We start from the raw sequence: 15,427 nt of genomic DNA, 5'->3' as shown, positions 1-15,427 counted from the left end.
GAGAAAAAAAAAAAAAAGAAATAGAAAGATGATGGGATGGGTAGACAAAATTTATGTGCAGCCGCTTTCACAGGATACATAATTATGATTTCGTGGCCACCACAGAATGTGCATTACGGTTAAGCTTAGGCCACTTGTAACAAAATTGAATTTATATTTATATGATATGAATATAACATTTACGAAATTGGAGCTACCTCTAATGTCCTTGAACATTCATATGTTATATGTATGATCTTCAAGAGACCCCGCTTCTTTTGTTTGAGTACTTGCCTTGCCTGCATTATGAAAAGAATCAAGTGCCAACTGCCATATGAAGGAACAGGAAAAAGAAGAAGAAGAAAAGAAAATCAACTTGAGATCTTTAAGAAAGAAAGCAAAAGCAGTGTACTCCAACCCCACATATATAGTTAGTGGATTTATTTGATAATATCTTAACACAAAATAACTTTTTACTAGGAACCGTATGATTAGGCATCATTTAACTGTACCACTACATATCAAAAAAGGTGCCTGTACTTTGCATCCATTTTTCTTTTAATAGAAAATAAATTCTTATATCAACTTCAAGCAGATTTCTAGTCAATTCTTGCACGCAGGATTAATATATAATAAATAGACACTGAGTCACTGATAGATACCTTACTGAATAGCACCAAAACTCGTGTTATTTTGATAACAATATATTAATCTGAGTGCTTTTCTATCACCTTCATGCAGGGTAAAAATGAGATCGGTTTTCTTCTTTTTTTGTTATCTCCATGCATTATTGTAAAGATAGATTACCCTTTTTACCTTTCTCTCCTTTCCTTGCTTCCAGACAGTTTTGAATTAAAGTATCAAACAAAGGTAGAAAGCTCATATGATTATTTAAGTTTAATCAAAACCTTCACTTTTGCTTTTGCCACGAGATGCTTATACCATATTGTGGTCATCATATGAGGAAATTAAAGAATTCAACAGTCAAGTCAAGAGAATCCTTCCCCTTCTGTAACCTTTTCAAAATTATAGCAAACATAATGATTATTTCAGAGAGACACACATGGTAACATTTTTATGTGTCACATTAATTTGAAGTTCACGAATCCAGCCACTTTTAAAACATGATATGCTAATGTACCATATTCACTTTGTTTGTTCTTCATGTTTATAATGATTAATAGTCTAGCTGGTTTTAGAGTCCTCTAAATGTGACGTGTCCCTTTAAATTTATGGATGAGAAGCAATATGGGCCAGAAGAATAGCCACCGTCATGCACCAATCAATTCATTTTCACAATAGTGAAATGAAAAGTCATGATTGTTGAGATATCATGGCACCATAAATGCTCCTCTTTTTATTGTTCATTCATTTTCCCTAATGCCTTGATTCTTCTGTGTAAACTTGAAGCACGTGTGATTTGTTACCACTATTACAGCTTGCAAGATTTTAAATTTGTTTTGGAGAGGCAAGATTCATAGGATTAATGAGGTGTTGGAGGGGCAAAGAGGGAGTCTGGACCTTATAGTTAGGGAAATGTCTTTGTCTTATATTTAATAGATCTCGATTGCTCCTAATTCTCTTGAAAAGGTGTAAAACATTGTAGTTTTCTTTGCGGAATGGTTGAAGTGGATGTTAGGTTTAGTGGTCAATTACACTGATTTGAGTGAAACTTTATTTAATTTAAATTTAGGTTGTTTTGTATGAAAGGAAAGAAAATAAATAAATCTTTCAATAGAGAAAAAAAGCATAGTAAAATGGTACAATTCCATCTTAACCAGTCTGTCCAGTGATTGTGGACTGAAAATCGTACCATCCGAATTAAGAATAGGTTGATAGGTTAGCCTAAAATTAAAATTAAAATTTAATTATTAATCTAAATTAATAAATATAGTTAAATAATTTAAAATATATTAATAACATATTACGCCTAACTTAAAAGAAAATTTTCTTATCTCATTACATGTTACATTATATTTGTACTTTTATAATTTAGATATGCTTGTGTTTGATTTTGATATGTGCTTACGTTAATTTAATACTTTTATTGTTTATTTTATCCAATTTTAATACATTTTCTTAAAAAGCATTTTTCTAACATTTGTCATTCAAAAAATCATGTTATTTTAAAAACAATTTTAACTACGATCAATTCTATAAACTGTGTGTTTAGTTGTCCATTTGACGGCGGTAGACTCGCGTATAAGTAGATTATACTATTTTTTTGCTTCATTTTGTCAATTTGATGTAAATTTAAGATAAAGTGTGATTGTTAATGCATATCAAAAACATGATAAATACAATTAATCTAAAATAAATTATATCAATTCATGTACAATTACACACGAAAAAATGAGATAAGAAGATGGTCCCTTTCCCTTATTATATTGCTTTAGTTCTGTCAGAAAAAAAAAAAAAAAACATTATACTGCTTTAGTGATTACAAAAAACATGTTTCGTAGCAAATTAACTTATTTTAATCTTATTATTCTTATATTTTCTTAGTTCTTTTCACACGAATCTCTAAATAACTGTTTTGAAAATCAAATCAAACCAATTGATATTTTCAAAGAATTGATCAAATGGTCACTCGAGTAATTCAATTAAACCACTGATCATGCCTAACAAAAAATCAGTCAATTTTTTATATAAAAAAAAAATCAAGTCAATAAATGGTTTACAATAGCTCAAAAATGGATGCATATCGATAAACTAATATAATTAGAACACTTGTATATACTTAAAAAGTTAAAAATGCATAAAATTCACGTCTTGTTTTTAATTTTTAGTATTATAAACTTATAATACTATATATATTTTTTAATATCATTATATGTATTATTCAATTATTATTATTTTAATAATATTAATTTAACACAATTTAATTACAGTTGGACTATTCAACCTTTAATTAATATGCTAAATAGTTCATTAAACGATCCAATAACAAAAACATTATTAAATAAGATAAAATATTAAAAGTGATTGCTCAATGGATATTTATAGTGATGTACTAGGGTGGGTATGATGCTCAAATGGTCACATTGTTCACATTCACAAACAAATTTAGCATTTTGGATAACATTAAAAAAGAGTGAAGTTTACAGATGTTATTTTTTGGAGTAAGGTTAGAGCAAAGGAGAGCGACGTGGACTTTAGGGTCAGAAAATATTTTAGGCCTTAGAGCAAAATGGTGATAAAGTAAGCTGATGAAAGAGTGCACTAGTCTTAAAGAATGAGTTTAATCTCAAAGCAAAATAAATATCAATAACATCCTCTTAAGACTTTCAAGCACATTATCGATTTAATTTCCGAGTTTTTGTGGTGTTTGTCCTACCAAAGGCAACATGAATACACTTAGCATCTCAATTTTATCTTTTGCCGAATCTTTTATAATAATTAAATTTCAATCTCAAACAAAATTTAACAGTAATGCTTTCATACAAATAGAAATGATGTCATGGGCAATAATTATGAATAAACAAATCATGAGTCATATTTACTAATGGAGATGGAAGCAAAATGATGGAATAAAATATCAAAAACGAATTGCCTTTTAAGTTCCTATGTAGTGGAAAAAGGGACCCACGGTAGATGTTATTACAAAGTATTGAAAAATAAAATGAAAAATGTAAGGAATAAAAGTGTATATATAACTAAGAGTTAATCACCTATACATTATCAGTGTAAATTTTTTTTACACTGGCAGTTAATCAGAGCTGTTAATAGTGTCTTTTTATCTGCTCATTTAATTAAATTAAAATAAAAAAGATACTATTAATGACGGTGTATAGATAATTAATTCTATAACTAAAAGTGATTTTAACACACCCTTACTATGATTTATACTGTATTTATAGACTGATTTTCAATTAAAAAAATATTTTTAATTACTTAACTAAATAAAGTATAACAATATGTGAGTGAACTCAAGGAAAATTGAAAGTGGTGAAGGAGATATTGCGTCCGTCAACAACTAAAAATGGAAAATAATTTGAATAGTTTGAAATTGTATTATTTCCAATTCAGACCAGCCAAAAGAAACACTAACAAAGGAAGAGAAATACTTATAATAAAATAGAAAAGGAATATAATCATAAGAATTTGAATAGATTTTAAATTATAAAAAGAATTGATCAAAAGCTTTATGTAAAAAATTACTAGGAGTTACATCTAGAGTAAGACCAAAGTGACAAATCATAGTATAAAATTATAAATTGGAAAAAGCACCCACATACACATACTTTACTACATAACTGTTTTGTCAATTTTCAAAATACCCTTCCCCCTCCCTCTTCCTTTTTGTCATTTTTTTCCTTCACCGGCATTGTCTTCTCCACTTTTTTTTTTTTTTTTCAGGTTGCAAACATTTTAGAAACTAGTTTTCTAAAATGTAATTAGAAAAGAGTAATATACGCGTAACAATTTATACAAATTAAAATACTAGTAAAGTTTTCGTGTCTATTTTTCTATTGCATTACTTATTATATTTATAAAAAAAAATCTCCTATTTGTTGTACGTGTATCATTTCTTGAACGTGTGGTAAAATTAATTCATTAAAAAATCATTTTCATAACTTTGTAAGAAAACTTGAAAGAAACATTAAAATTTTCAAAATTAATTAAGTATGTGTTTATATTCACAATTTTTCACGTCCAATTTGAAGCTATAAATATCAATTTTCACATAATTCAACCATTTTGACGTTAAATCGATACCAAATACAGGTTAAGAAGCAACCGATGCAGTAAGACTTTAGATTCAGTGAATATTTTTGAGTTGAGAAATTCCATCCCCTGTTGTAAAATTATTGAGTTGTTTAGTTTGATCTGTTTGATAATGACAGCACTAGCAGCCTGCCAGAAAGTAGCAGCCCGAAATAATTAATTTAAATATCTCAATTAGTAGTCTAGTACTGTAACTCCATTTGTCAAAAGTTCTAGGACCTGTTTCTGATTTCACCACAAGTCCAAATGAGTGTGCCACAGGTGACAGGGTCAACAACTCTTTTTATCAGCTTTAAATAGAAAAATTAGATGTTTGCCCACTAAATATTAAATAATTGCAGCTACGCTAAGTGACTCATCTCCAACAGAGTATTTACTAATTAGTGAGTAAGCCAAGCCAACACGGAACACTTAAACCAATTACGTTCGTAATTTTTGTCTACCACCCATGCCTTGCACAATGCACCTATTAAAATTCTTAAGGTAATACGAAATTCTTGTGTGAATATATGCACACCCTAAAATTTATTATAAAATGCTATAGTATTTAATGTCCATAACACGTTTTACATTTCAATTAGGATATTACACAAGATTTTCTACTCCCAAATAATATATGCATAACATTTAATGTTCATCTCCATTTCCGTCGGGCTATATCGGATAAACATGTGGAAAACCCATGATATTTTTTTATGATTTTAATTTATCTTAAATAAATTAAATTTCATATTATTAATAATATTATAATTCAAATAATATATAAAAGTTAATAAATAAGAAGGAAAAAAAACTTTGAAATAATGACTAAATTATATTTGTAATTAAATATAACTTTTAAGTGTTACTTAATTAGTGTTAATTTAAATTATTTAACTACAAGAAATACTTCATATTTTAAAATTATTATAAAAAAAAAATACCGCATAGTAGATAAAGGGAGTAATATTCCCAAACCCTCGGAGAAAACTTATATACAAACTCGTATCAGTCAAAACGGGTTTTCCTGTCAGGCCAGAATGGTAGCTTCAAGTGCGGGTTTAACAGTATGCTCATAAGGATCTATTTATGTTTGTCAAAGGAAAAGGCACTTTACTAAAAATAATGTGGATAGAAAAAGAATAATCGGATACGAGTTTCCTTAAGAACAACACCCTAAAAAAGACCAAAAGAATTTTCAGCGTTTCTAAAGAATTGCTTCTGATAATACACAGCCGTACCCAACTCTGGGTTTATCCAAAATGAATGATAGAGAATGGGAGATCTTGGTGTATTATTATTATTATCACTGATGCTCTAAGAGCATAGAATATCAGGCGCCAAAATATTAAAAAAAATGTCCACAGGAAAAAGACAAGACGTAGATAATGCTTCATGATACATGCAGCAAAAAGGAAATCATGTTATAGCTGAAACAGTGCGAAAGATCAAAATATAATAAACACTAAAATCAACCACCAGTTACAGTGCCGCCAAAAAATGTCGGATAAATGAAATTTGGGAACTTAGCATATATAAAAAAGTGTCTGGTCCACCTACCTCTCAAAAAGCATAACCAATTCACAGTGTGGAGTATGTGGAAAAAGATCAACAGCCATAGCCTTTACGGGATGGAAGGCCTCTGAGATGGGCATAGACTTGGCCCTATGCCGTGCTAGACCAGCACTGCTCATGTTTCTCCATCCTCTGTTGTCTTTATTTCCTTTCTCAATTTTTGCGGGGGATGGCGTACAAAGCTCAATAGCATTTGCCACCAATGATTCAGGATTACAGGATATGTAACTGCATTTAGAGGTGCACAATCAAATAGATTGCATAGAAAAGTATAAGTTACTTTAAATAATAAATAGTAGAGTTCAGAACAACTAACACAAGCCTCCGCAAGCCTGGATGAGTTCTCAAAGCTTTGATCACCTGTGATCCCAAAATTCAAAAGTTGGAAATTTAAATTAAATATTAACATTCAAAAAATATCCCCTAGAAATTCAACAGCAAGAAGACCACCATATATTTGTACTGTATTCTGCAATCAATTGGAATAAGAAAAATATTCCAATAAAAAGACATGTTGGACCAATGGCATGTAAAGAAAGTTCATATATAATAATCATCCCTATAGAATTGTGGAACATGACCACACAAAACCAGATAATGAATGATGCGTGGAATCACATAGTCAAATGTTAAGCGAAAGTGAACTGATTTTTGTATTTATTTTTCTTTTTGGTTCTAGAGAAGAAAGGTGTTGTTGCACCAAAACGGGGGGATTGGGAAATGCCATTGTAGTGGACCACCAAGTAATATTGCTCTCTATGGTTTTTCAAAATGGGGTGACAGCTAGACAAGGGAACTAAACGAAAATTTCATGGGAAATGCCATGTTTCGGACCATTCAGTATATTAATAACAATTGTAATCACTTGCATATAGAGTATATGGTTCTTACAGTAGGATGAAGTCCAGCACGTGGAGGATCAACAATAGCAACAACATTTTTGAACTGTTGCATGGAAGTATTCCCATTTTCAGGAGTACTACTTTTCTGAACCTCACTTCCAACTTCTGTATTGTTGTTTTCTGAACGAGATGCCATTTCACTGTTTTTAGTCTCTGGGCAGGTACTGTCCACAGGAATGTTATTGCCACTCCCAGAGATATTCGGATCATCACTAAGTTCCTTTGCAACATTTAAATCATCCCTTGACACAGATCCCATCACATCCTCTGCCTGTTCAGAGATCTCATCAACTTGTTCAGAGGTGCTACCCTTCTGAACCTCACTTCCAACTTCTGCATTGTTATTTTCTGGACAATGAGATGCCATTTCACCATTTTCAGGCTCTGGGCAGGCACTATCCTCAGGAATGTCATTGCCACTTCCAGAGATATTAGGATCATCAACTTGTTCCTTAGTCATATTTAGATATTCCCTTAACAGAGATCCCATCACGTCCTCTGCCTGTTGCCTCATATAAAGCCAGCATGCAAAAGTGCAATATTACAAGTCAAAAAATGAATCTAAAGAAAATATTTCCGTGAGATAAAACTTTCAGGGCCACAGGTGACATCAACTAAAAATTCCAGTCTTTTTCTAGGCAGCATCCATTAAATAATTCAACCAGGATTTAAAATCAAGACTGCTTATCTCACCTTCGCACATATAAATCTAACATTTTTTATGCCATTAATCTCAGCATTCCTATGTGCATCACATACGGCAGAAGCATTCATTTCAATTCCAATCACCTGAAAAATAAATTAAAATAAATAGGGCTCAACCAATTTTTAAAAATTAGGAATTTTGCAAGAACTCCAGTTTGATTATATTTTAACCTCTGCAAAAGTAATCATTACATCTTATATTTTCACTTTCCAAAGGGGCACATTAACAGCAAATGCCCCAGATACAAGAACTGCAAGCCAGAAAAAAGAAAGGAACTTAAAATGATGATTATTACCATACCAACTCGATGTGCTAATGTCAAGCCAATTGTTCCTGTCCCACAGCATACATCAAACAGCAGTGTATCAGGACCTAAGCATGCCCAATCTCCAGCAAGTGAGTACAACTTCTCAGCAGCAAGAGTGTTAACCTGCAGTAGAAGTACATTCAAAAACTCTATATAGAAGGGAAAATATAGCCCTGAAAACTAGGCAAAACAATGATTGCTATTCCAACCTGAAAAAAAGCTGTTGGAGATATAGAGAACCGGAGATTGTTGATATAATCATGGATTCTTACATCCATGGCATTAGTGTTTTCATCCATCTCAGGAACACCAACTGCTTTACGAATGGGAAGCAATTGCAGTGGTGCATCAGCTGGCGCCACATTGGATATTCCTTGGTGATCCTACACATAAAACCAACTACCATATTAGAAGTCCTTTAGAAAATTAAATATCATAACACCATTAAAATTGATAGTTTGATATGGTAAGCAAAATGAAGATATTTGAAGGAACCTAACCTACTGACACTGGGAGCGGGAGAGGGATAATAACATGCTACTATCTAGCAAACACTGGAACAGAAACATCATTATCCTTCTAATTATATTACATAGATATGCATATGTACAAAAATTAGTACATTAATACATTACATACAATTACAACTACAATGTCTTACAAAAGAAACTTGGAGTAGAAGGACTGATACCTGAACAACCAGAGCTGTAAGGGGTAATGATGGACAATGTGAAGTAGCTCCGGCAACAAATGCCTGAGAAAGCCTCTTGAATTCAGCAGCTACTTTTGCATCATCAAAGCTTGCACTAGAAACCTATAATCAAGGCCAAAGAGTTATGAACGAGATATGAAAAGAAAGGAGGAATACAAATCATAAGCTTCTGGTAATTAGGGGTCCTGTCTCCCTATATAAATCATACCACAAGTTTACAATTTATATGATAATATCAGTACAGATTAATTTGGCTCATCAGTCCGTTCAATCTAAATGTTCACAATCACATTAGCCTTGTAGATTACGGACAAGAAACCATCACCCATCCCCAGCCCACCCCAAAGGGTGTTACAACACCATTTTTTTACCAGCACATTTACCAAGAAATTTAAAAAAGTAGAAATTTACCTGCACAATAAGCATGACTTCTGCAATACCACCAAAAGCTTCAGCATCAACAACATTCCCATTTGTCCTCCCTTCTCGAACCTTGCAAGAGAAATATGAAGAAGAAGAAAAGCTTCAAAAAGGGTAAGAAATATATAAGAAAATGGAAATAAACATGTAACATATTCAAATGTGACCCTAAAACTTCAACACCAAGAAGTGCAGCAAAATTATACCGTCAATTGACGCCAAAACCCAGTATTTTTAAATCTATTCCAAACTGGTAAATCACTGTGCTGCAGAAATTCCTGAAAGATTGTAGCATATTTGCAAGCAATTGTTGAAACATTTGGGCAGTCCACCGCTTCCCCAACTGCTGTTACACCTTCCCTGCTATAATATTTTAGTATACAACTAACAACTTACATGAAATACATTCTAGAAACAGAGTAAGATTACCTGAAGTTTCCAAGCATGAAACCTACAGTCACTTTGCCTTCCAGAGAATATCCAACCGAAAATTCACACTTGTTACGATATCCATTTACAATTGGAGATGCAATAATACCCTCTAGTTTGCACGGAAGACCACCTGAAGAAGTGTGAGAAATAAATGGCAAAAGAACTGCATAAGCCATTAAAATTCTTACAATACGTTTTCAAAAAAAAAAAAAAAAACTTTAAAAAAAGATTACAACTCACAAGAAGAGAATATAGGGGGTGCACTAAATTATGAAGACAACATCTGTATCAGATATCTCAAAATAACACCATCATACAGTGCTAAAACCCAAAACTATAAATTAAAACTGTTCTAGAAGATCTGAAGGAACTTCGCAGATTATAAAATAACACACTACCTATTTCCCTAGATTTGAGAATCCACTCAGGAAGTGAAACGCCATTTGGACAAGCTTTCCGAGCATTTCTAGTCTGTCAGGAAAAAAATTAATAGTTTAGTTTACTGATTCTTTATAAAAGTAATAAACGTGTATATTGACAAAATTACAATGATAAAACAGAAACAATCAATGACTAACAAGTTTTTTGAGAATCTGCATGAGAGAGCTTTTTTTCTGCTCCAACTGATCAGCATAGGCCATATGAGCTAGAGGAGTAACTGCATCACGCACGTTTCTTGTCTTTGTCACAGAACCATCAACAGCCAACTTATCATTACTCGTTTCACCATCCATAGTCCCACTTGAAGGGACATCAGCCCCTGTATTCTCCTCAGCTAATTCTTGATGGGATGCAACATTGGCGCTACTTTTCTTTTTAAATGATCGAGGAATGACATCAGCAACCTTTATCTTTTTATTGCCAATTGTTTTTCCATCTAAATCCTGTTAAATTGATAACCCTAAACCATCAAGTCCGAATTACAATGCAGACCAATGAAAAGACAAAGCAAACGGATCATTAGACATAAATAAAACTACCTTTGATGAACTCTTCATTTGTTCTTCGTCTTCGAAGGTAACAAAACCAATCATCATTCCTTTCTTTTTCTTAGCAAACTTAAAAGGTACACCCTGGAAAAGAGAAACAAGCAATTATCAAATTGAAAATGCTGAGTGAATTGAAATTGAAAATCAGAAACTCGAAAATAATCAAATAACCAAACATGCTCGCCTCTTCGTTGAGGAAATTCCTCAAATTCTCGGAGCTCCATTTCCGCGGCAAATGCACCAAGCATTTACTAAGCGCGCGATTGGAGCCGGAACCGTCGTCGTCGTCGCCGCCGTCAACGACGGCCTCCGTCATCATCACGTCCTCCGAGACGGCGCGCTTTTCGTCGGCCTCGGCCTCTAAGGCCTTCTTCGCGCGCTTGGAGGTCGGGTCCCACGTGTTGTCGGGGCGAGGGCGGAGCTCCTCCTCGCCGTGCGCGTATCGGCACGCGCCGCCGTGGCTGCAGGAGGCGTTATGGCTCCTGAAGTAGGAACAGAGGCTGGTCTTCCACAGTGGATGGAGCGAACGCTCGTCGTCCCTCTTCCGCTTGGCGGTCGAAACGACATCGTGGTTTTCTGGATTGAGTTGAGCGTCTTGTGGAGCCGTTAGATTGGAATCTAAAATGGAATCGGGGCCGTTGGTTGGGTCTAGGGTTTTAGAGGGAGAGAGTTCGGTGTTTGAAAGAGGTTCCCCCATTTTGCTCACAACTGCACTCTCACTCTCTCTTTGCTATCATAACTGCTTGTTGTAGTAGGATCATAACTGAACTAACTCCGTTTTCACAACACTTTCCTATTGGGCCGCATATTGGCCCACTATCAATAACTGCCGGCCCATCAACTATCAATCCACGAATGGCGGATGATGTTATTATTTACACTTCTACTAATTACTAAACCACACCTTCATTTTTTATTACTAAAATTATCCTTTTAAATTTATGAAAAAAATATTATTGCCCAAAGTATTTTTCAATTGAAAGTCAGATACTAATTCATTAAATTATGTACATTCATTTAAGAAATTGATTTTTTTGATAAATACTTTTTCATGCATACATGAAATTTATTTATATTTTATAATTATGTGCGTAGGGAGTATAATTATTTATCAATCATATTATACCATTTTTTAAATGATAAACAGGGATAAATCCAAAATTCTATGAAAGGATGAAAAATTTGTAATAATAAATTCAATTAAACATTAAATTAGAATATTTAAATATTTTCTATTGATTATTTAAGTTTTGCGGATATTATTTGTAAAACTTATATTAAGGTTTTGTTAACAATAGCTAAACAAATTTAGGAGTGTTTATGTACGGTACATTTTGATCCGATATTTTTTTAATCTTAAAAGTCATTCAAACCAAATAAAAAAGTTAAGTGTGATTTGATTTAGTTTAATTTGAATAAATTATAAAATCTAAACTAAACCAAATTAATATTTTATAGTTTGGTTTAGTTTATTTTTTGCAATTTTTAAATTTGTTATTTAAATTTTTTTAATATTATATTATTATTTGTTCAAGATCATATGTCAAAAATAAAACTAAAAGTATATCAATACTAAAATATTTTAGTCATTTAATGTATTTAATACAAATTCTTAACTTATTTTTTTAGTAAAAACATTTCTTTAATATAATTTAATTTATCATAATAAATATTATTTCTCGTATATATAGTTTGTCATATAAAAAATTTAATTTCAAACATTATAAATAATTTTATTGTTTTTTATTCTGAAATTTAGTTTAGTAGTTTATAATTTTATAAAATACCTTTTGAATATTATAACATATATTTTGGAGGAAAAAACACTTTTTAGTAACTTACAATTTTATAAAACACTTTTTATGTTATGTGTCAATTTTGTATATATGTACTATTTATTTTGTGACATTCTCTACTCTACATGCTATTATAGTATTCATTTCAATAATTTTTAAAAGGCATTGCTCAATTTATTTTACTAAGTAAAAAATTAAACCACCTAGGTAGAAGTGTCACATCATAAAACAAAACTCATCAGTAAATAAAGCTAAATTTGGAACCAAATTACAAGAAAATAAGAGTTTGATACTAAAACAAATTCAACTAACAAAATACTAGTCCTAATATAAGATAACTAGTAGAAAAATATAAGCTCTTATCCATTACTCTGATGTCATATCCTTTCATAGCACTTTCAACACAAGGTTTAAACCTTCTCGTCATTTTCATAATTAGTTTCACCTACGAGCATACGCAAAAACAAACAACAGATAAAGAAATCTCATCCAAGCTATTGATGCAAGTTATGGTTGAGTAGTCTCACACAAATAAACAACAAATGTGCAATTATAGTTAATATCAAAATACAATAATTACTATACCATATATCTCAACATTTATCACATTCATAGTTCATAGAACAAAACTCAACTCACAATCAAACTCACTTCTCCAAATCCAATCAGTAAAAACATAAATTAAAGTTTAAAACTGCTTTGTTATACCATCAATTACTAGAACCCAACATTAATTTCACATATTCATATTCATTACTTTTATTCGTTAAGTTTATTTCATCTTTAGGATCCTTCGAGAACCACAATCGCTCATAAATTCACAATTACAAGCAAGTATACACGATTGAAGGTCAATTTCTTTACCTTGTTGAATGGACATCAAACGTTGGGTGCAGATCTTTGAGATCGTATTTGATTGTCCATGATTCTCCCTCCTATTTAGATCAAAAGAGCGCATATTAATTATTAGAGGCAAACATAGTCTCATTAATCCATATATACAGAGAAACTCTAAAAATCTGTACCCGCATTTAACTACGGTTAATGACTCGTATGTTATAATTAAATAATAATACATAATAATTAATTAATTTTGAAATATTCTTTATTTAGAAGAAAATAAAATATCCTTAATTATTCACCACCTAAATCTTATATATTTCGATTAGATAATTATTTAAAACTTTTTTAATATGTAATTTTTTTCCCTATATTTTAAAATAGAGATACCTAATCATTCTAATTTTTAAAATAAATAAATTCTTTGTCCAACCACTAATTTAGCATTTGTTGATCATTAAATTTTAACATTAACCTCACATAAGTGATATGACACTTAAAGATAAGTATATAAATACTTTTCATTTGTATTTACTTTAACAATTTTATTTTATTATTAAACCTCATTTATTTTGCTTTTTATTTTTCATCTCTATATTTCATGCTACTAAATGCCACACAACTTAAGAGGTGATAGGTCATGCATCAACATCAAAACTTAAAAATCAATATCTGTGGCGTGATAAATATAATTAAGTCTTTGGGATGAAAATAAATTAAAGTTTAAAAATTAACATCATAACATTTAATATTTAGTTTTTTTTAAAATGTATTATTAACTTACGATTTTTCAAATAACTAGTATGGTTACATGTGCGATGCATGAGATATTTAATCTAAAACACAATTTATATTTTAATAATTAATAAATATAATTAAAAAATAATTATGTGTTTATTATTTTAATTAATGTGTTTAAGTGTATTTTTTTATAGTTTTAAAATATTTTTATTTTAAATTTATAATAAAAAAATTGATTATATAGAGTTTATAAACTAATGTATATAATAATGAGTTTGATATATTTATTGAATTTATTATAATTAATGTATATGATATTTGAAGTCATTACTACTAATGTTAATATATAATATTATCTCTATGAAAAATAAATTATTTATTATAATTTTAAATTATTCATCATACACTTATATCTTATTTCAAACTTTTATAGCATTAAAATATTTTTTTAATGATGTATCGAGAAAATTACAATCAATTTTATAAATAAAGAGATGATATTTTGTTGTAAAATGAATTGAGAAAGACAATATATAACCAGGCTAACAAAACATTTTACTCCTTTGATGTTTCAAGATTTTCTTTCTTTGTGTTGCTTAACAATTAAATAATTGATGCAAGAAAATAAGTTGTTTTAAAAAATAATCATAAATTAACTCATTGAAATGTTGATAAGAAAATATAAAAGAGAGAAATAAATTATAAAACCTGCTATATTTATTCAATTTGTTTGGATGAAGTTCACATAAATTTTCATATGTAAGAAAATTGTAGAGAGCATAAAAAAGTAAAATAAAATACAATAAAATTATTAACAATAAGCATTACATGTGCCAATAGACTATGAATATGAATGATGAAAAAAAAAATTGATAAGTGAATGAACCGGTGATAAGTAAGGTGAATCTAAAAGGGAGTTAGAGTGAAGAAAACTTTATAGAGATCCTATAACAATTACTCAGTGACATTGAAGAAATGTAGTTAAAGAAAAAAAAAATTAAAGGACAAATTAGTGTGTACACTATCATTGTTTTTTTTATAAAAAGATCATGGCAGTACAATGTTGTATAAAAAAGCATTGCATTAAATATTAATTTGGATTGTTGCATTTATTTAAATCCTTATACAAAATAATGCTATTTTATCAAAAATACATAATGTCCTTTTAATTCATTGCATTTTTTCCTTTCAGAGAGAAATAGTTGCAATTTTACAATCAAACAATCATTTTAAAAAAATATATTTATTAAAAATAATTAATATTACAGGTTAAATATACATTACTGAATTTGTCAGTTTTTTCTTATCAGTATGCTCTGTT

At 30.5% G+C, this 15,427-nt stretch overlaps 1 protein-coding gene across 1 annotated transcript; it reads right to left on the bottom strand.

Moving 5' to 3' along the window:
- Positions 1-6,068: 6,068 nt before the first annotated feature.
- LOC109798923 (zinc finger (CCCH-type) family protein) lies at positions 6,069-11,479 on the bottom strand. The gene is made up of 14 exons (XM_083062372.1): positions 10,914-11,479; positions 10,721-10,813; positions 10,319-10,624; positions 10,139-10,211; positions 9,738-9,870; positions 9,515-9,668; positions 9,300-9,380; positions 8,868-8,990; positions 8,386-8,559; positions 8,165-8,299; positions 7,857-7,952; positions 7,153-7,665; positions 6,578-6,621; positions 6,069-6,489 (listed from the first exon to the last, which is right to left on the bottom strand). Exons 1-14 carry the CDS (start codon positions 11,424-11,426, stop codon positions 6,243-6,245), a joined length of 2,685 nt encoding a protein of 894 aa, XP_082918498.1. The 5' UTR covers positions 11,427-11,479; the 3' UTR covers positions 6,069-6,242.
- Between the last annotated feature and the right edge of the window lie 3,948 nt (positions 11,480-15,427).

Source organism: Cajanus cajan, chromosome 8, assembly GCF_000230855.2.
Source record: "Cajanus cajan strain Asha chromosome 8, NIPB_CcT2T_4, whole genome shotgun sequence".
NCBI lineage: Eukaryota > Viridiplantae > Streptophyta > Magnoliopsida > Fabales > Fabaceae > Cajanus > Cajanus cajan.
Note: the sequence above shows the minus strand (reverse complement) of the source record. Positions and strands in the feature narration are given on the sequence as shown.